We start from the raw sequence: 23,057 nt of genomic DNA on the forward strand, positions 1-23,057 counted from the left end.
TTTTCTTCCTTTACTTGAACATCTCACAATCCGGGTATTTAGCTCAGCTCATCCTTCTACACGTCTGTCTATCCATGTAGTTCCTCTGTTTTCCTCATCCACTCAAAATCACAAGCCAACCAAAATTAATCGAAAGTAAACACTTAAGAACATCTTTATTTTGACATTTATTTGCTTTGTTATCACCAACACTGCCAAAAGTCTTGGCAACCGCTTCTACTTAATGCATCTTTTAAATATCACACCTTGGAACCACTATCACCAAACAGGGAAGGGACGAGAGACTGTTTTCTACTTTTTAAATATTCCTAGGAAAATATTAAAGCCTGTTAGAAAGTCCAAAGTCCATAAATAGTTGCTGCTGGAAGGACAAAACTCACTGTTCAGGACATTCTCCAGTTTTTGCGTCATGGATCCTTCTACTTTTTCCGTTCCATCCGCTTCCAGTTTTTGATGGATTGCTAGAATAAAGAGTCTAGTTAAAATGCAGAACATTTTAATAGGTGGGAACACATTACATCAAAGTGACACTTTTAAACATTTTTAAAATTAAAAATAAAGTGTTATTTTTCTCTTTAGACACAAAAAAATACAAACATGCTTCATGGCAGCAGAGCCTAGTGGAAGACAGGGCTTAGAGCCAGACACTGCAGAATTTTAACCATTACTTTGACACAGACTTCCTGTATCTTCTTGAGCAAGACAGTAATGCTTAAGGGAAAAAACCCACAAACATATGGACAGAATAATCTGTTAGTTATTATAATCTAAATTAGCCATCTTGTACAGGTATTAATTAAAATTTGTATTGTGAAAAGTACCATTTAAACACATAATACTTCTGCTTTGTAAGTCACAGATGTCACAAAAAGAAATTACCAATAATTTAAGGGTAGAAAGGGAGTCACTGGGAACCTGGATGATCCCAAAATCAAGTGCTAGAACATTCCCCCATCACTTCTCTTCATCTATAAAAAGGCACTCCTAAAATGCAATTTAAGAGTTTCTTGAAGCATTAACCATTATCACAATGTTTCTGTGTAATTTTGCTCAAAACAACAGGAAAACAGAGGAGAGGTTTATTTTTTTTATTATGCTTTTTTTTTAAAGATGCTATTTTTCTCCTGTCCTAAAATGCCAAAATTCCGAACTCTTATTTCTGTGTGGTATTACTAATGGAGGAGGAAATGCACAGTGCCAGCACTAATTTATTATTTTACTATAATTTACTCTAATATCTTTCACAGGGAGGGGGAGACTTACTAGCACAGCCTAATGACACTATCTTATTCTGAAAATATGAACAGTGAATGTAGTGTAGGTAGTCCTTTTTTCTACTTCCCCTCTATCACACAGACCTCCTTCCCTCTTCTACTGTTCAGCATAACCAGCACAAACCAGTATTTTTCTCTTTTAAAATATTATTCCTGTATATATGCAGCACATATAAAATAAGATTTCCCTTTCAAGTTTTTAATCTGATAACGTGTAAAATTTGCTCTATCAAATAGCCATCAGCTGCTATTGCTTCAGATATATTTGAGGCTTATAAAAACCTCCTACTGCTTTCTGCTGGTTCTCAGTAGAATGGACTGAAGCTAAACTACCCTTGAAAACAGTGATATCACCCAGTGCTTTGAAAAAAACAAGTAATGATATATTTTAGTTCAAAACACAGATACAGTTCTGAAAGCAGCCTCTCAATTGTTCCAGTTTATCTTGCTCCACTTTGTATGGCAGCGCAACCTAAACTCCTCAGCTGGATTCTTTTAAGGTCAAACAACATTAGAAGAAGCACTCCAAGACTACATCTGATGTGCTCAAAGAGATACCTGGAATTCAATTCACTGGGTGAAGTTTGAACTAGGTCTGGAATATTGCCATAAACTGCACATACCATGCATACAGAGATGCCATTGCCAACTGGTTTCCTCTCCAGTGCCATCCCTGTTTGCTCATGCCATGTAGATGCAAGCTAACAAGTCAACATGGACAGAAACCCTGGGGCATCAGTCCTACTGTAAGGAGTAAGCGAGGGTGGCTATTCTGAAAGAGAATGGCCCTTTATAGTCTCCAGCCTCTTTCAAAGGAGGAATTTTCATTGGGGGGAGGTAGAGGAGACAGGTGTGTAAAACCAGTGTGTAATTTAAAAAAAAAGAAAAGAGATAAAAGAAGGAAAATTACATTATTCTCAAACACCCCAATTTGACCCTTCAATCCCTTGATCCTACAAAAAGAATTACAGGAAGTCTTGCTCTCATGAAAAAACAAGAGCAACTCTATTTTCATTCTTAAAGTCATCAGAGGGGAAAAAAAAATCTAATTAGGACACCATATTTCTTAAGATAATCAATGCTGAAATGAAACTGACAGATTTTTGGGGCAGAGATCTATCTGTCTATCTATCTTAGAAGATGGTGTGTTGTTAGCTGCACATATTTTGTGTGCAATGGGGACAGCACTTACCAACAAGAATACTTCTACAATTTTTTAACAAAAGCATTAGTGGCTCTACTGACATGATTCCAATTCTATATATCATTTTCAGTCAGAGGCAGCCAATTATTGTAGTGCAATTAACTTTACATACTGAAAAGCAAGTTCAGCAGAACAGCAACCACAACATAAACAGACATTTTAAAGCCAAATGTTGCAAGTACTATTGGAATCACATCAAACTGTAATGATTTTAATTTACATATTTTGGAGTCATTCTATGAAACATACTTTTGAAAGATACTTTAAAAATAGACATGGATAAAAATCTAAGTTACACAGGTTAGAGGTTTTTAAAATTTAGCATTTTGGAACCATTAATTACATACCATTAACTGCTGACCAATGCAATATCATGTAGCTTCTGAAGGGGGCACACCTAAGCATTTCCAAAAATGAACTGTAATATCTAAACCTCTATCAAAGCATACATACTGGCAACAAAAGTTAAAACATGATGAGGACTTTTTCCTCATACATAAGTTTTGGAAGAGCACTATCTACCATGTTAGTACCTTCAAAAAGTCTTAATATGTAGCTTCTTATTATGAAGGCAGATTATTTAGAAATTATGATGATATTAAAATATCATGATCTTTAACCAGTTGCTGAAAGCAATTCTCTTTCTCATCTCCTTCAGAAAAGAACATATAATAGCAAAATATTACTCCCTCCTCTTCCTTTTAGAAGGCAGAAAGTAATTTCTTTTCATATTGGTAGCTATTGTGCATAGCAACCTGAAAAATAGTATTCAAGAATCTTAGTTTGAAAATTTTGATGTTGTAAACCTGGGAAGAATGGTCCTATTAAATCAGTTCAAAATGCACTTTCAGACAGAAAGTATGTCAGTGGGGAAAAAAAAATAAAATAAACCAAGGTGTTGAGTTTCAGAAATGTGGAAAGCACTGCAGAGTACAGATAAAGGCATATTAAGCATATGCAGCTAGGAGTGTAAAAAAAAGGGCATTTTTGAACCATTGTCTGAAATAAGGTATTTTAGGACATTCTGTAAAGTCTAAACCTACTTAAATTACTCTGTGTTCACACAATAAATTTGTTATATTTCCTTCTACATGTTTAAGCTACTTTGTTTACTGTAATTATTTTTACACATGATATTCCGATTAAGCAATAGAGAGCACATTCATTGTGTTCCAAGGCTGAGTTACAAAAGAAAAAAAAGTCTTAAGTTTCCACAGTGAAAAAGGCTTTCTAATAAAGTCTGAGCTTACTCCATCTGCATCAAATGATTTTGAAAGTGCATGTTCCTACCATGGAGGCCAGACAAAAAGTCGTTGATTTAGAAGTTTAGACAAGCGAAACTATATGCAGTCAAGAAAAGTATCTGTAGACCTCATCTTTGAAAGAAATCTAGAGATACTCAAGTTATTTTTTTCTCTGAAAGCACTAAATCCATCTAATAGTGGGAAGATAGTGTTTGGGACAACCTGTTCTTCTGTACCCAAAGCGCTTCCTTTTGCTGCATCTAGCAGTCACACAGCTGCAGGGCAGCTGCAGTGAGATAATCTGGTGCAAAACTAACTCAGTAAGGAAGAAATGTTGCTTTACTGATCAGTGAGCTTGCCTCAGTGGAAGCACTGCAGTATAAGGAAAGGTGCATATGGCCAAGGGAAGGTGGAAAGACATCCTATTCTTTTCACACTACCAGTACTTGAGATTACCTCCAAATGCAACTTCTAACTCTCAACTCATCACTGGCTGCAATAAGAAGAGTAAGGAGAAAATTTTAGGTCTTTGAAGGCTTGAAGTAAAGGATGGATGGGATTTTTCTTGAACTGCCAGTTACCCTCGATTTACCTGACACCAGATTTACCAGAAAAGCAGTTGGAAACCTAGGAGCATCTGTTTTTAGGAGTTTTACTGTAAGAAGCATACAATAAATAAAAATGAGGAAAGGCTACATCTGGATGCTTCAGCTAAGGCCAGATAATTAACTGAATTTTGTATCATCTTTGCCAGTAAGTATTCACATTTCCCTAAGTCAGGATATTTAAAGGCTTGCCAACTTCACAGCTGCAGGCAGATACTGATTAAAAATAGCGAAGAAACTAAGTTCAAAACTCATAACCTCTAACTGCAACTAAATACACCAAAACACATGCAAGGTTTAATCTGGTAAATAAGCCAATATACAGGCTTTGTATTAAAATAAACTGCAATTAATTCATTGCTACTTGTGTTGAAAACAATCTTATTTAATCTAAGAAAGGCTATGGGGTTTTTTGTTAGATTTATGGTAACCATGAATCTAGTAAATTAAACCACACTTGCCAGAATCACACAGCTTTTCATTTGCAAATTTCATACTTCATTTCCTTATTAGACATTTTTAAAATGTATTTTGAGATAGGCACCAGGCTTGGCATTCTCAAAAGTTCCTCAGCCTCTCAGCTCAAAGAAACACAGATGACCATTTTCTACCATTTTCTGACTAAAGGATGGCTAGAAATGCATTTGGCATATCTGAAAATCTTACTCATTTTCATAGAATCACAGTTAAAGAAAAAAGTACTTGAAATAAATCACATCCTTTTACTCAGATGCAGAAATCAGGAGGGGAAAAATACAGGAAGTGCAAGGCCAACTCAGAAAAGTATTTAAGAAGATCTGATGTGGTAACTAAGAACCTGGCACCAAAGAACAGTAATGGAGGAATGAAGAACACGTCAGAACATAGCCAGGATTCATGCCTAATGCATGAATAAAAATGCCTTTCGTTTCCTTTATGGGAAAATTAACAATGTTTTGTAATTATAGCAAAATATAAGAAGGTCATTGATGAAGAGAGCATCCCTATGTAAGGTAAAATCTGTTCTGAATGACTTTAACAGGACTGCAGGACTGCATATAAAGAGGAAAGCAATAGAGACAGCATGCCATGAATGTGGGTCCTAATACATTACTCTATGAAAATCTAAAAAAAAAAAAAAAAAATAGTAGTTTTTTTCCTTTGGCCACTGGTTAATAGCGCTAAGTCTAAGTTTGATTTGGTCATTCCTGCAGTGCCCCTTGAGAATTCTAGGTATTTTTGTATTGGCATAGCAAACTCAGCTTTGTTTTGGTTAACATTATTAATCCTAGCAAAAATGACAAAATATTGAACTAAATGCAGTATTGTCTTAAGCTGCCTTTTTGTGTTTTGTTTCTCTAGCATTTACTTCCTCAAGCTTGTTTATTCAACACAGTGGAAAAAATTGCAGAAAATGGACAGAATTAACATGATATTTTAAGGTAATTGAAGCACAGTGCTAGGAAGGGAGGCTTTATTAATATATAAACCCCAAAAATTTTAGTCTAAAAACATGATGAGACCAGAAAACTTGTTCTCAGATGGATTTATATTAAAGCAAGTCTGATTTCTCTGGGCAAATATCTTGGAAATAGGCAGGAAAATGTGGCTTATTATTCTGCCTATGGATGCACTAAGAATTCCAAGACTGGATCCAGGCCTTTGCCAGAACACTTCAGAATTAAACAGTACAGAAAATGCTATTCTCTCTTTACTGGCACTAACTTTCTGCCTCTGTGAAATGTAAAAATAGTAAAAAAAAAGAAGTTTTTAAATGTTGCATTTAAAAGGTGGTATGGAAATCAAAACGGAATAATGTAGTATGAAGTAAGGGGGTTTTATGGCTTGCAGGATAAATCTGGATCAAATTTAATCATAGATAACTTTTTTGCACACTTTCAATCAATTGCAGAATTAGCTGTTTGAAAATTGGAATTGCAAAATGTATTTCTTTCTACAAGCTTTACTATTTTTCAAATTCAAACAAAAGAGTTAACCTACCTAAAAAAAAAACAACCAAGTTCATAAAATATGACAGCCACACAGTAACTATAAGCCCTCAAAATTACATACCTTTAGAGAAATTCTGCCAGTAATTAGCTCACATCTCTAAAACAGTAACTGATGAAGAAGATACATGAGCAGCCAGCATAAAAGCAGAGCTTGGGCAGAGAATTTTCGCTATGACCTGTGACAATAGCTGCTGTTTCCCACATTTTCTAATCAAATTTTCTCTTGCTTGAAACAAAAATACCCCAACTCCCTACACAATACCATGCTAGGATCTGCACCAAAGGAAAGTTGAGTCTTTTATCAATTGTGATGACTTTTCCTTTTATAAAACTGCATTAAGGTAACAACCGGCATGCTACAAAAATTGACCCTAAGAACTGCATGAAGAGGAAGCATTCACCCGAGACTAAACTATCTACCACCACTTACATACTTTATGGCACCCCTTTGTCAGGTCATCTTTCTCTAAGAATACATTTCTCATTTTAATGTTTCTCTTGTTATCTAGTGGTGAAAGATCAGAACACAAGTTTTCAACAAGCAAAATTAAATTAAGTTTAATTTAGCATGGCTATTTTTAGAATGCTTAATTTAGCACATCTATTTTTTCAGTTTGAATGCTGAGAAGGTCTATAAATGTAAGGAAAAATATGAAGCAATGACAGTATTTATCCTTCTCATTCAGCTATTGTCTCTAAGGGTAGCACAAAGATGATTCAAGTATTCAGATAGGAGGACCCACTTGGAAAGCTGGACAGTGAGCAGAGAGCATATCAGCTATTGCTTCATGATGACTACATGGAGGCATGATCATAATTCTTAACTTGAAATAATGTAATTTGCACCTGCTGTGGGGCACACACATGCAGGGGAACTGCTATTCTGAAGTGACTGGTATGCCCTCAGATATGTATCTGATACATGCAGCATCATTTTTTTGCCAGCTTGTTTCCATGGCCCTATTCTTTCTTATGCTCTAAAAATGGTCATCTTTGAAATCACTAGCTGTAACAGCAGAATGTTCTTACCCTGCAAAGACAATATTCTATCACTTGAAGTAGGAGGATAACATTAATAGACACACATCACACAGAGCAGTAGAAACACAACTATTCCAGACATTTCAAGTCACCTCTACAACATTTAGGTAGCAATCATATTTGGTTTACTCAGATTACCAAAAATCCAAAAAATATACATGAGAGTAAAGTAAAGCAAAAGTGTGAATTAGATTTGCTACAAAACAGCAATGTGACAACAGCAAAACCTGGTATACCATCCCAATCCCATGTTACCAAGCAAAACCAGTCATGCACTAGCCTGCATGGCTTTTTTAATTGGAAAAAAGAAAACCATTTCAAATTAATCATCAATCTAGTTTGCAAACAGAATCCCTAATGAAAAATTGGGTTGGCTCTATATAATCTCTTTTAATTCAAATATAACAAAATTCCTCAAAAGTTTGAAGCGAAGGGACACATTTATGACAGACTAGCATCAGTTTTTAGCTTCTCAATTTTCCAGTCTGACTCAGAATTGAATATAGCTTAGGTGATTTTTTTGTTTTACTTTAGGAGAAAATGAATTTAACAGACATAATAGCAGCAGCACAGCCTGAATCCAACCCTGGATCACTAACATGCTCATACTAGAATAAGCCTTAGGGAATGAGCTGTAAAAATAGTCTACAGAAAGAAAAAAACCAAAACCAAATAAAAGAAGCAGGCATTGGCCAGATTAGGATCATTTCAGCCACACCATCCTAGCTTATGTATTAAGAAAGGTAGAAGACAAAAGGCCAACTATAGTCCAAGGTCCCTATCATGCAGGTATTCCCAAAGGCCATGTATCTGAACGGGAGTAAGAAAGGGACAAAAGGAACAGCGCTCTAATAGTCAGCAGTGCTTCTTTTGTACGGACTTCTTTCTGAAAATCACAAAAAATGTGTTTGTAGTTGTAATTGCAAAAAAACTGTTGCCATGGCAAACTAGAGAGCCAAATCTAAACCTCAAATTGGCTCATGATATCTGTGTTCTAAAGACATTACAGCATCTTCTTTACCTGCCAATAGAGATGTCGTACTTACATGTTTTGTATAAGTGAATGACTGAAGTAGTCATTTCACTATTTTTTTCCTGTCATTTAAATAAGAAGAAACTGCAGCCTTAGGTTCATTGCAAAGAGCATTTCAGAAAAAAATATACTGAAAAAAAATTAATTTGCTAACTTTCCTAACAACTTCTGTGTGGGACCCGATTTGCTCATGATGGTAAAATACGTCTTAACTAAAAACACTTAAACAGGCACCCTTTTAGGAATGCTGCTTTCTAGGTTGCAATTAGAGTTACAGGAAATGAACCAGCTGAACTCCCCGACACTGACAAGTAGGTCAAGTTGAGATAAACCCTGCTCCCCTCAGCTCAGTTTACAGCTCCCTTCAGCTGACGAAACAAACTTCCTGTTGAACATCTCCTCTGCAGAGTCACTGTCAAACTGTCAGCCAAGCTAACAGGCAGAGAGACATGGGGATCTGATAAGGTTATTCTATTTTCCCAGAAATTAAAGCAAACAAGGATGGGTTCTGGTCCATTCGAGCTCTTATTTTCTTAGCAAACAGCTTCTAAATCACAAAATACAATAAACATCTAAGGACTGTTTTTTATGCTTTCCGTTGCTTATTTATGAAAATATTAATAGTCATTTAAATGTGTAATAGAGTCTGATAGTGCACTTAAGATCAGACAGAATTTACTCATGCTAACTAATGAAAAAAGCTGCACAATAATCAGTAATTCAGGGTTTCCTTAATCAAGATAAATATACATTTGCAACAAACACTGATAAATGTATATGAGTTTTAAAAAGCATGTATAAAAGGTGTAGAGGAGTATGAAGTAATTGGAGAAGCAAGTGTTATACCTCCTAATGTGATCCTTCTATGAGAAGTTATCCTGTACTAATTTTGGGAGACTTAAGAGAAATAACTGCTCACAAGTAGCTCTGTTCTATAACTACAGTGCAACAGACCAGCATTTTATGAAGCATAACCACTGGGGTTAGAAGATGTGTTCCAAGATATATGAAGGGGAACATTGAGACTCTAAATTTTTGCCCTCAAAAAACCGTATCTTTAGAAAATAAATTAGATTTTAGAAATCTTCCTAAAGCAAGAGAGTTAAAAAATATCTAAACCAAAATGAACTAGCTCAGAAAATTTAAATCATATTGGAAGACAGACAAAATGTATTCAGAAAGGGTTTTCCCTTAAGTCACTTTTCATCTGTGACAGTTGTATGCTCAGCATCAAATAACAAAAGTTTGCAGAACAATGGCTATGTCCTTAAGAGTCTGTGCTGAAACAATTGTTCAGCTTTCAAATATAAACTGCTACTCACTTCAGCTTTGTTGAAACCCATACAAAATCTAGTTACACTTTTTAAAGGAGAAAATAAGACATAAAAATTCACCCTTAGGTGTGTAAGGGCAAAAAAGTGCCATCACATCATCTTGCACAATCACTGTCTAGCCAGATTATATTTTTAATGTATTGTTCTTTTGTTAAAAAGCTTGAATTTGATAACTGCATAATGAACAATTAATGGGCGGTTTGTTTGCTTGGGGGTTTTTGTTTGATGGTTTGTTGTTGTTGGTTCTTTAAAATCTGCATCTGAGCTGTTTCTCTAGAACAATGCTAATAATGCTTACTCTTAATTCTCAGCATCTTTCATTTGAGAAAACTATAGTAATCAAATGTTCTGGAGAAAGCTTTGACATTTGGCAGTAGGGCTGGATGATGGCACCAAAGAAGTCCTTTTTTTCTTCCTGCTACTGGAAGCAACATCCAGCTGAACAGTTGATTGCACCTATCACAAGTTCAAGTCTTAAAAAAGTTATGCAATTTTTCCAGCTATATTCTTCCAAAAATATCCTGCATCAGGAAGAACAGGCAAATACGTAGTTCTGCATTCAAAACTGAAATTCATATGCAATAAGAGTGGCTTTATTGACTGAAAAGAAGCAAAAACCCTTCTGCACATGTACTTAGGATGACATTTCAACAGAGAAATGTGTATTAAAATGCTAGAGAAGGCAGCTGTGACCCATACTGCATCCTCATTAAGTGTTCATCAACAGTATCAAGGCCATTCTTCCATGATACCACTTTAATTCACTGTATAAGCTGAAAGTTTGCTTCCTTTTAAGCACTAAGGGGAGATTACTGAGGGCAAGCCAAAGCCAAGCCATATTGGTATGGTCACAGACAAAAAGTGACATCGAGAACCACTCGAGTCATCCCATGTTTAAGTTCATAATTTAGCTAAAGGACTGTACTGATAAGCCCTGATTTTAGGTAAAAATAACACTGATAAAGGTAAAAGACGAAAAACAATATTACAGCTTATAATTTTTTTAAAATTGAGACTATAGTAGCTAATGAAATAAATGAGGTTGCTTTCCCTACCATTCTTTTATTAATATTTCTCACATTACTACTTGCTTGTTGACCTCCTAATTTATCAAAAAATAAGTCTCCAAAGGCAAAATGCTACTAAGAGGTGGAACAAAAGAAAATTACTTAATTGTGCTCAGCTTTTCTAAAACCTCACATCATTTACGGTTTGCCTTATGTTTCTTCAAATCCTACTACTATTTGCTGACCCAAAAAATAATCTTATAAGGTAATACTGTTACCACTACTTTTTCTCCATAGTAGCAGCTTCTTGAAAACAGAACTCTCAGTCTTTCAGCATATGTGATATTCCACATGCAAAGCAGATTTGGTTGTGAAAAACAAGCCACATTTCAATCTTTATTTGGGATTATGTTTGAGACAATTTAAGAAAAAATACAGAATTTCAGTACTTTCAAGATGTATGTGAATTACAAGGAAAGCCTATTATTTTTTCCTAGCATTTAATGAAAACTCAGCTTAGAAAGGTGAAACAATGCCAAGTAATGGTTCTTCTTAGAGTCTTTTCCTATGAGTACCACCACATTCTTCAGATTTTCTGCTAAATTCTTCAATACTTTTGTTACTGAACCTTGTTAAGATTTTGGCCAAAGGGGTCAATGACCAGGATGAATAATCAGCATAGTGGTAAATGACAAACCTATTGGGGATGGTTTCCTGGGCACTGCTGCTCTCTCACCCAGACCAGAGCCTCACTAGACAGGACTACAGTAGCCCACAATGAGGTTCAACCTGTGAGACATTTGATGCTTTAAGAGTATGCCTGTGTGTGTCTATGTACAGTAAACATATGTACATATAAATGGCAACTGTGATCATCTCACTAGTGTGCTGCATTCTGCCAATGGCAAGCAGAACAGAAAGGCTCTGATTTCCCAAAGTAACAAGTGTCTGGATATTGATATAAATATTAGCATCTCATTGTTGAAAAAGGCATCATAAAATCCAAATCTTTTCTGTTGCTACAGTTTGCAAGCCATCTTAATATTAACTCCAGTTTAACACCTCTTTCTTGCATTTGTGTGCTAAGCAATTTGACCAAACACCTTCAATGTAAGATACAGTTGGTGACATCTTTTGCAAATAAACCACATCAATCAGCTAGCCAGTTCTAGCTTGTGACCAACACAGCACAGATTTTGGGCTCATTATACAGTTTTAGTACAGACTGTGAAGAGAAACAGTATTTTTAGTATTAAATTCAAACATATATGCACATATTTTCCTTTATACTGTACTTAGAAAGTGCAAAGCATCTTTACCTGACAGAGCATCTTGTGCTTCAAAAAATGTGCTGAGACCTCCTTTGACATAAGCTAGACTCCCTTCGTTTTTCTTATTGGCTTGTTTCTTCAAATTCACAACAGCTGTTTTGAGCTGATCAAAACTGAAAACAAACAAGAAAACCTCAGAGACATTTAAACAATAAGGTCAGCTAATAAATAAACAGAACAAACTACTCAGAAAATAAAGCCACTTACTTTCAGAACAACTAGTAGGGGCAAAATAATTGCTAATGAGTGTGAATTTCAATAATGAGAGTTGATTCTTAGTCTAAAGATCTCAGTATTTTGGTTTCAACCCTAAACAAGAGGGCTCCTATCACTTGCGATGGAAGAGATTTCTTCATAATAACAACCTGGTCAAGATGTTTCTTCTAAACATGCAACATTGCTCTTACTTAACAGTACTATATTAAATAGGTGACAGTAGAATTCACTACACATAGTCCACAGTAGATTAACAACAGATGTTACAAGTCTCTTTAATAATGACATTTGTTTAATTCTGCAGCTTTACTCACAATCCTTTCTCACTTTTGTTTCTGAATTCATTCAATTTTTTTTTTGTTGGTTTAGACATACAATTCAGAATGAATACAATATTAGTTCAAAAAAAAAAGAAAAGCTAAAAAGATTCCTGCTTTATGAAGGTATGGTTTTGATATGCAATCTGCTGAAATATTTTTGAAAGACACTTCATAGGGCAATATTAATTGCCAACTCATCATTGTTGTTGTGTGGTAACTTTCTTTTTTTATTTGATTTTCCTAATATTTCTTAATTTTTGCCTGTTTACATTTGATTTCACATCTTTATTTTTGCAAGCACCTGCAATTAATTGAGAAGTCTTATGTTGTGAATAAGTCTTTATTAAAAAATTGTATATAATTTTTTTGGGTTGATAATGATTAATATGACCTCAGTGGTTATATTACTTGATTAACTATAAAAACACCACAATGAACAAGCTCAGAAATTCAAATATAGCACATGATTTTCATACTTAAAGTCTTTCTTCCTAGCTGCCAGCCAAAGCTATCTCACTAATACAAAAAAAAGGAAACAAAAAACTGCACTACACCTCTGTGAGGAGAGGGATCAAGGAAGTAGAAAACTAAGACATAAGACAATTCCATCAATATTCTGCCCATTTTAAAATGAGCTGGTATACAAAAACACACATTAAGGGAACAAACCAAATTTTAGCCCAGAGGCTATCACCACCTGCTGGGAGACAAAGCACACTGGTGCATTTAAAAGTGCTTTTCTTTTTATACTGATGATGTCACAAAATTTTGCCTAATTTTCTGTTTCCATCTGCTGGACAGAAATAACATTACTCATTACCTGGATTGGTCCACTTGGGCATATGTGAAGAACTTACCAGAAGCATTTTCAAAATAATGAAAATCTGTACAGTTCTCCTTTTAAGCACTGTTTCATGTTACCTGATGATCTCACAGCATGTCAAAATAGTTTATTTTTATTTATCAGGATATTGCCAGGATTAAAAGAATTAGTAAAAAGGATGTTATACTGATTTCTTAAAAAGAATATCCTTCAATGAAAAAACAGATGTAAGCTAACCAAAATGTCAGTGCACCACACATTTACCATTTCCAATAGCTAAGGTTATGTAGAGGACAAGAACTAAACCCCTGCTGTGTTTCCAGAAAAACAGCACAAATTATATGGGATGATACTTATACAATTCTAGAATATTTTTAAGACTACACATGTTGAATTGGGAAAAAAAGAAAAGTAACCAAAACAGTTTTTCTGCTTTTTTATTTAAAGAGATACTTATAGTTAGATTCAAAACATAACTGGATTCACCCTACCCTTTGAGCCTGTTGATCCCTGCTGAGTTTTACACTGCTCTTGGACCCTCAACACTAAGATTTGGATTTTATAAACCAATATAAATGGAGTTAATATGCAAAAAACTCCAGCTTTCATTTAAAAGTACAAATTAACACTTTTTGTGCCATTGGATGGAGGAGATCATTACTTGAAACTGTTGACATGCAAAGACACAAATTGATGGAATTTTTTCAGCAGAAGAATGAAATACTTTAGCTGATACTAGACAAAGTGTTAAAAATGGTTTTTCTTTTCTAAAAGCACCTAACTCATTCAAGCTGTATAGCCACCAATATTTATCCTCTTCTGAGCTTGTGGCTCAGCTCTCATATCTTTCTTAAAGCAGCGGTCATAGGTGGGCAGAGCACTTCAACTGCAGCTTCAACAATGCCAAGCAGAATAATCTCATATCTTACCTATCACATTGCTGGTGATACACCTCAGAAGATGATTTGCACTAGACAGTCAACTTTTACAAACACTGGATTGTCTTCTGTATGACTGCTTTCCAATCCCAGGTATGTACTCTCCTGTCTGCCTTCCCCACACCCCTTTGAGTCTTGAATTCAACTATTTCACAATTGCTGTAGCCACGGCTGCCACTGGTTATCACATCCCCTGCCTCGTCTGCAAGATCCTACTCAGAAGAGTAGCACCCCTGAAGGCCCACACTGCAGCTATGTTAGAAATCATTCCCAGAGCTGCTCACAAGCCTCCTAGGATTGCTGCCCCTCCTGTAAATATGAAGGGTATTAAAATCTTGTACAAAAATCAGGGTCTGCTCTCTGGAAACTTCCCCAAGTTGCTTAAGGAAGATTTTGTTCACTTCCTCATGCCACTGCAATGTCACCCATTCCAGACTCCTGAACAAGATCTCAACCATCCTGCTCTATAACAGGGCCCATATATTTGTTCCAGCTGTTCTTCACATGAAGGTCAAGTCCCTCTCTTTTTTCCCAGGTATCTTCTTCAGGTATCCTCTTGCTACCCATCCCAAAATACTAGGTACATGAGCTATTCCACTTTATTCCAGTAGTATGTTTGTCTAATTCCACATGTCTCTTGCTTCTCAGAGAGCACATAAGTGTGTAAAGGCACTTAAGGTTAGACACTTCCAGCTAGTTTTGTAATTACCTACAGCATTCTTAATGCCATTACTGAACCCACAGGTTCTGTTCCCTTCATTAAACTGCAGGCTGTTATCACCATCTCCTGATATCCTGAAACTGAAGTTTCGGACACCAAAGTGCAAACCTGCTGGCAAAGATGCTCCCATTCTCCCACCCCACTTTTTCAAATTAATTTCATTTCTCACTAGCAGTCTTTTTTCTTTAGTCATGGACACAGCTACAGAAGAAAAAAGTGCTGCTTTTGAAATGAGGGGTATAGCCATCTGCAAATCTACAGGATGCGTCCCTATTACCTGAAGCTTTCCTCTTCACACATAAATCAAAGGGAATACCTAGGCAAGCACATTTTTCACTGTTGTCCCCAGTCTGCAATCACTTGTGATCTGTTCTGTATCTCTCTGGGCAGTGTCACTGGTGCCCACATGGATGAGCAACAAAGTGGAAACAGTTTGGGCCAAACATGGAGAAATTTTTTTACAAAGACCTACATCAAAAATTGTTTACTCTTTATCACTTTATTATCTCCTAATTTTTTTAAAAAACTTAATGATCCCCAAAGTTATCAGATTCTGACAGACATAATTAATTTGGAATGACTCCTCTTAGTTACTTGATTTCAAAAGATCCTGTTACTATATGTATTAGGCAATCATGTTCTCTTGCTGTTCTGGCCCTTTAAACTACCACCATTTTGAGAGGAAATTTAAGTCTTTCCCAAGCAGAGTAATGGTTGTTTCTGGAGCTTTAAAAACCAAATATCCTCCCACCCCCAAAACCAAGAATCAACACATACCTACCTTACTAGTAGGAAACAAAACTAAAACAATTTGTAAAGTCATATTTCCCTTTAAAATACCAATTGGAGTATCTAGCTGAAAACAAGAAAAGAAGCTCATTTTCTCTATTAAAAATAGCTTCCAGTATTATGTCAACACATAGCAGATAAAAGTTTTGGAATTCAGTGGTACATGCAAAAATATATTTATATAACACATTAATGTAAGTACATACTGTGAACTGTATTTCTAAATTAAGATCTTAATTGCCAAGATTTTAAGGGATTTACCTCAAAGATCCTACTGTAACATTTTCCAGAAGTGTTAACTACAACTTAATTGATAAAAACAATTTTAGTAATCTGTTCAGTGCCCATAACCTGTGTCTCTGTTCATGACTTAACACCTGGAGTTTCTACTCAAGACCATGCTAACTTCTTGATTTCTAAAGTTTGAAGAAAGACAGCTTCCATCTGATATTGGGGATTGGGGATAAAAAAAAAAACCCATCATAAATTAGGTCTGGTTAAAAACAAGGTCTTAGAAGCAGATTAAGCAAATTGGTTGATTCAAGTTTCAGGCCAAGCAGACACACCAGAAACAACTGTGACTATGTGATGTAAATGCAAACCACCACTGACACATCTACTGCATAATGAAATACCATCAGTGACTTGCATTTAAAGCAATTACTTATATGACAGCAACAAACCTTGTTGTTGAATGATTCTCTATCAGGTACCAGGCAGCAGAAAAGTTTTCACTTGTGAAATCAGCGCTCATCCCAGGAAACAGCAACTCTAAATCTTTTTGAGGAAATCTGCCCCTGAAAAATGAATATTCATTTCTTCAGTGAAACATAGCCTTGTAAACAGTTTACAATTAAAACATTCACAAAAAACCCCGAACTAACAAAAAATACCAAATCACTTCCCTATGAGATGGGAACATTAACTTGTAACTCACCTTGAAATTAAACCTGCTATTACTGACACACGTAACATGACTGGGAGAGACTGAAATCTATTCTAATTAAAACTAATTTCACAATTTTGATTTCACTATTACACATAAGACAGAAATGTTGTCTGTACAAAACGCTTCTATTTAACTTTAAAATGGCAGGGCATGAGAAGTTTGGCAGCTTGTAAATTATCTCACACAATTATTGTCTATTGATTCCTGAGCAGCAGAAGTCAGAGAAACATGAAAGGGAGATACACAGAATATACTTCCATTATATACAAATACTGGAAAAAGTATAATACTGAGTTAAAATAATTCTCTTACAAAACAGAACACACTGATCTGTTTGTGTGTGGCAACACTGATCTGTCACCATACACAAAACAAAGGAAAAACAGACTTATCTGAAGAGGCAGTCAGCAGGTTCTCTAAGTTTTTACTCAGTCTTACTTTCTACAAATGAAGAAACCATGTGAGCCAATTCCTTGTAAAAACAGATTCTCTACAACAGCATTTTTAAAACTATAAGTAATTTCTAAGATACTCATCCAGACAATTTATTCCATTTACTTTAAGTCTGCGTAACAAAAATATTTAAAGCACTTTTTGATGAAAACACGACAACCTTTATCCCTCGGTCTGGACACACACTCAACATTTGGCCATGTTCATTCCACCATGCACTCAATACATCACCAGGTGCACTCCCTCCTCTCATCTTCACCACCAGCTGCATCCCATCTTCCGAGACTAATTGTAGCAAACAAATTCACTTGTGGTCAGCCCTAAATGGGTCAGTCAGTTGGACTAGATGGACTTATGTCCCTTTCAAGTGAAATATTCTCATCTATTCCAGAAATGTACTGTTTTCCAGTAAAATTTTTCATTTTTGGATCACAACATCCAGCTCAAAAGACAATGAAGTCCCTCTCTGATGCTCACAAGTTAGGTGAGCTTTGCTATACAAAGTATACTGTAAGCAAATGAAAATCTGCCATTCTTTGCATTTGAGAGCAAACTTGAGTGGGAGTAGCAATCCAGAGTCAGTTATAAAAATTACATTTAACACACAGGAAAAGCCATTTAAATGGACACAAAAGCAGTGAGTTAGTGCTTTAGTGTTAGTGTTAGTTTTAGGGTTTTTTTTGTAATCTAAACATGTTTCAAGATAGTTAAAGCTGTTTTTATTACAAAAAGCAAACAGCAGATTAAGTGAAACAAATCTAAAGGCGGGCACATTAAAAAGTACAATTATATAGAGAGGAGTTGTTTCCTGGAAGTTTCTTTTCATATCCAAATGGCCATTAGCACAAGCAGGTACAAAGGACCTACGTACATAATGACATGGTACAGAAGTCTTTCATCAGTAGCACCTGATTACAGCAGGGGCATGAAACAATACTTTTTAAAAACCAGAAAAAAAATCAAATGAGATTCAGGGAAAAGTGATGACAGATATGAAAAGTAGAGATACAGGGAAAATAGTGTGAGAAACAACTGCAGCAAGAAAATGAGGGTCCCAACATCTGCTTGTGTTCCATGAAAAAGCGATGATGTTACAATAAAATTTTAGGACATAAGTAGTAAGATTCAGGATTTTCAATGACCTTAAATTTCACGAATGACAGTAAGCAGAAAATGCTGATGGGTGTAAGAAGAAAGTTTCAATTTATTCTTCATTTAAAGACAATTTAAGATACTTTATTTTGCCTTCAAATTAGTCAAGAGTGCCCAGAAGGAACATGAACTTGAAGGATAGTACTTCACATGTGATACACAGTACAACTGTACAAAAAAGCATTTATATTAGATCCACACATGAGGACATCTTTGTGGACAGCTGCATTTTTAATGCTAAAAAACAAAACCATGAAAACAAATTTGAGGTTTTGCAAGAGATTTGGACATTCTGTGCAAGCACTATTTAAGTGAATGCAATCAATACAGAAGTGGAATTTCACTCATTTTTTCAGAATTTCCATGTATGTTCTCCAAAACCAAAAGAGACAGATATAACACAAAAAGCACACACACTCAAATATACGAATACCAAGAGAGACTTGTAATGAATTACTGCAAATGAATCTTGTCTACAGACAGAGGGACACAAATAAGGATTTTTTTTCAATTTGATGTTTGGCTGCCTTGAAAAGTTATTAGGAGGTTTTTTTTACAGCAGATGTACTTGTGTAGAACCATAAATTAACGATGCTTTTATCTGTGCAGACATATTTTAGTCTGCACAGTCATTATTTATAGTCACAACAGACTAGAAACATGAACGTGAATGTGTGAGGTATGTTAACAATATGTTATACTGTACGGTTTAGTACCCTTATTTTTATCATACATTTTACCAGTAGTATTCCCACTAGCAGATATGTTACAGCTTGCTACATACAGACTTGCTACAGCTGTCTTCAAAATGAAGTGCATACTAAAATGCTCAAACTGAAAGCAACTATATTTGTAGAATGTCTGGCCAGATGCATCTAAAAAGAGACTGACTCCACGTACACAAGTTTGTTTCATTAACTTCCATTAGTAAATTAAATAAGTCAGGTTTTGGAAGTTTTTCTCATGAAAACTTGCTTACCGTTTACTTATAAACAAGCCCATTTATGACTTGAGAAAGTATTTCTGGTTTATTCTTTTCAACATTACAGGGTGAAGATGAACCAGTAGCAAAAGCTTAGATCATGATGGCATGCAATTAAACTGTAAATCATTTCTCTGTTGATTTGCTCATTATCAAGAATCACTTCATGAAGAAGTCATCATTGTAAAAGATACTGGGAACCACAAACTGAATCCAGAAAACTTCAGAAAAGGAAGAGTGAAGCTTACCACCCTTGACAACCGTAAGTATTACAGTACCTTTACTATTTCAGCAAACATACACATACTGGATTTGTATACCAGTATTTTCTGCTTGGCACACAATTTACCTAGAATAGAACCAGATCTGATACTAGACCTATAGTTAACATTTTAATATAGTCTTATTAATGCTTCAGCAACAATTTTAAATACAAAAGAATTTGAGATTTCACATAGTGGTTATATTAATGAGAAGTATAATAAAAATACATTTGGTTACAAGCCACGATACACTTTCACTTCCCTCAAACACATGCTGAGTACAGTTAATAGCGTCATACAGTGTTAAATGTAGTGGTCCTTGCTTCCATGTAAAGGTCATGCATATTTATTTTGGATTCAAAACATGTATTCAATTCACTTGTACCACAAGTGCCTATCAATAGAAGTCCCTCCTTGCACTACTCCAAACTTCAGGTTCTGTATAGACTAATAGCAATAAATCTAATTTAACAGTACAGGATACATGGGCTCTTACAAATCTACAGAACTTGTGTCCATATACAGCATTTACATTCTCCAGAGATTAGTTGGAAATCTCCATGGGTAATCACAGCCTCGAAGCAGTCACAATCAAATAAGAACAACAGGATACAACAGATACTGATTAACAAAGCCTGACAATGAACACAGTTTAGTAAGTAGTAATTTTTCTGTAAAATTTGTTTTGTTCCCAGAACTTCAGAATCTTATAGTCATAATTTCAGCATATATGACCATATTTGCAGATTAAGTGTGCATCCCAAAGCAAGATATAGACATCAAAAGGTAAACTGAAGCTCAGTTCCATAGGAGTTTCTAAAAGGTCAAAAGGAGCAACTTCAGATAAACACAGATACTGAATAGCAACCAGCATAAACAAGCTCCAGCTAGAGCTGCTGTACACTCCCCCCTCTGTCTGGTACCAGTCAGACTCCTTGAAGCTGGCTTTGTACCAGCTGTACTGTGTTAATAATGCATGCAAAAAGATCAGCGTAAGGGACACTGGTGTAGACTAAACACAAAAAATCAGAAGGTGTTAACAAAGGTCTCTCCAATAGCAACAAGGCAAGGGTGTACTCTGGCAATTCCTTCCTAGTAGCATAGGATTCATTAGAAATATGAAAAAGTGGCAACTGTATTTTAGAACTGGCAGAATGTGGTAAGAGAAATCTACTAAGAGATTATAGGCTGGGTGCTGCAGCTGATGCATCAACCTAAGAAACAGTAAGTGCTACTTTATTTTTTAATATCACAAAGCCAGGACTATACTGTAACTCTCTTTTGCAGCTTTCAGAAGTTTTTTGCATGCATCTCTGTGATCAAGTTTCCACACGCCCATCACATTCAATGATGAAATTTACTGCATTTCCATACAAGCCATTTAAAAATAAACATCTCAGCCTCCAGAAAGTCTTTTCCTATCTCGTGGTAGCAAGCTGACGTTCACCATTAGGTGGCAGCGCAAGATCATCTGTTTTCTTCTCCCAAATGAACTGTTTTGGAAGCTGGCGTGGGAAGAGGGAAGCATCTGTATTGAGTGGGTGGATACAGAAGTATGTGGAATGTACTTAGCATGTCAGCCTTTGCTTTCATGTACGAGATGGATCCACCAGAGTGACCTCTGCTACATGCAAAACAACAAACACTATTCAAAAATTTTCTAACCACCACTAGGTCTGACTGATGTTACTGTTTTGCAGAGAATTAATTTTCTTAGTCTGACAGAGTAGTTAGAGGAGTCAGGGAACCCTTGGTTAAACAAGGACTTGTCATGCAGGAGGAGGAAGTATGTGGTACATCGGAACAAGCAATTCATTCACAATTATCATGTAGATCTAAATTTTCCATCAACATATTTAACCGGTGTCTACGAGACATATGGTTCTCTCCCAGAACCATACAGAATTCTGAATCATCTTGTGTTACCAACCTGCTTTTGTAACAGCTCTAAATTGTTAAAACCAATCAAAGTACTGCCACATTGCTGCTAAGGTCAGAATTTTCACACCAAATTCCACATTTCTCATACTGAAACAACTACTCTGCATACTTGTTTTGCTTCCTGCAACCTATCCTGGAAAAGCTGGCAACCTAATGCTTGGACAGGTGTACCCTTTGCTGGATTAAAAACTGGATGGCCATGCCTAGAGAGTGGTGATGAATGGAGATACCTCCAGCTGTTGGATGGTCAGTACTGGGGCCAGTCTGGTTCAGAATCTCTATCAATTATCTGGACAATGGGATTGAGTGTACTCTTAAGTTTGCAGATGACAACAAGTTGGGTAGGGGTATTGATCTGCTGGAGGGTAGGGAGACTCTGCAGAGGGATCTGGACAGGCTGGATTGATGGGCTAAGGCCAGCTGCATAAGGTTCAACAAGGCTTAATGTTGCTTGTGCCACAACAACCCCAGGCAGCTACAGGCTGGGGGCAGAGTGGCTGTGAAGCAGCCTGGCAGAAAAGAACCTGAGGGTGCTGGCTGACAGCAGCTGAACATGAGCCAGTGTGTGCCCATATGGGCAAGAAGGCCAGCGGCATCCTGACCTGTGTCAGTACTTGCGTGGCCAGCAGGACCAGGGGAGTGACTGTCCCCCTCTAACTCGGCACTGGTGAGGCCACATACTTGAGTGCTGTGTCCAGTTCTGGGCTCCTTGACTCAAGAAGATTTGAGATAGTGGAGCACATACAAAGAAGGGCAACTGAGCTGGTGAAGGGTCTAGAGAGCAACTTTTGTGAGACACAGCTGAGGGAGCTGGGGGTGTTTAGTCTGGAGAAAAGGAGGCTCAGGGGTGACCTTATGACTCTCTACAGCTGTCTGGAAGGAGGGTGTGTAGCCAGATGGGAGATGGCCTTTTCACCCAAGCAACCAGCGACAGGACAAAAGGATACAGCCAGATGAGGTTCAGGTTGGACATCAGGAAGAATTTATTCCTGAAAGGATCATCAGGCATTGGGATGGGCTGCCCAGGGGAGGTGGTAGAGTCACTGCCCCTGGAGGCATTCAAGAAATGGCTGCATGTGGCACTTGGCATTGTGGCACTTGACAAGATGGGGACTGGTCAAAAGTTAGACTCAATGACTTTGAGAATTTTCTTCAACTGTAACAATTCTGTGATTCTATTCTATGATTCGATGTTTCTGTAAGGATTCCTGGCTATATCTGCATAACATCATAGCCAGGAGTACTCCCTGGGGAGGAAGGTGGCACAGACCTGCTCTGAAATGAAAGTGTGCATAAAGGTAGTGATAGGACACTAAATCCTATACTAAATATTAAAAACCAGAATTCAAAGATTAAGTATTTTAAATACCTATTTTCTGGTGGGAATTGACTATCTCACAGCATACACACAATAGGCACTAAGTTACATCAATGCCAAAAACCCCT

At 36.4% G+C, this 23,057-nt stretch overlaps 1 protein-coding gene across 1 annotated transcript in view; it reads right to left on the reverse strand.

Moving 5' to 3' along the window:
* EXOC2 (exocyst complex component 2) overlaps positions 1–23,057 on the reverse strand; it is a 126,577-nt gene that overhangs the window by 79,641 nt on the left and 23,879 nt on the right. The window contains exons 5-7 of the mRNA XM_071452965.1: positions 16,555–16,668; positions 12,053–12,177; positions 381–461 (exon numbers count right to left, since the gene is read on the reverse strand). Coding sequence (XP_071309066.1) covers positions 381–461; positions 12,053–12,177; positions 16,555–16,668 — 320 coding nt within the window. The remainder of the gene's footprint in view (positions 1–380; positions 462–12,052; positions 12,178–16,554; positions 16,669–23,057) is intronic.

The sequence above is a fragment of the Agelaius tricolor genome, unplaced genomic scaffold (assembly GCF_023055355.1).
Source record: "Agelaius tricolor isolate 1412-34295 unplaced genomic scaffold, bAgeTri1.0.p SCAF_2, whole genome shotgun sequence".
NCBI lineage: Eukaryota > Metazoa > Chordata > Aves > Passeriformes > Icteridae > Agelaius > Agelaius tricolor.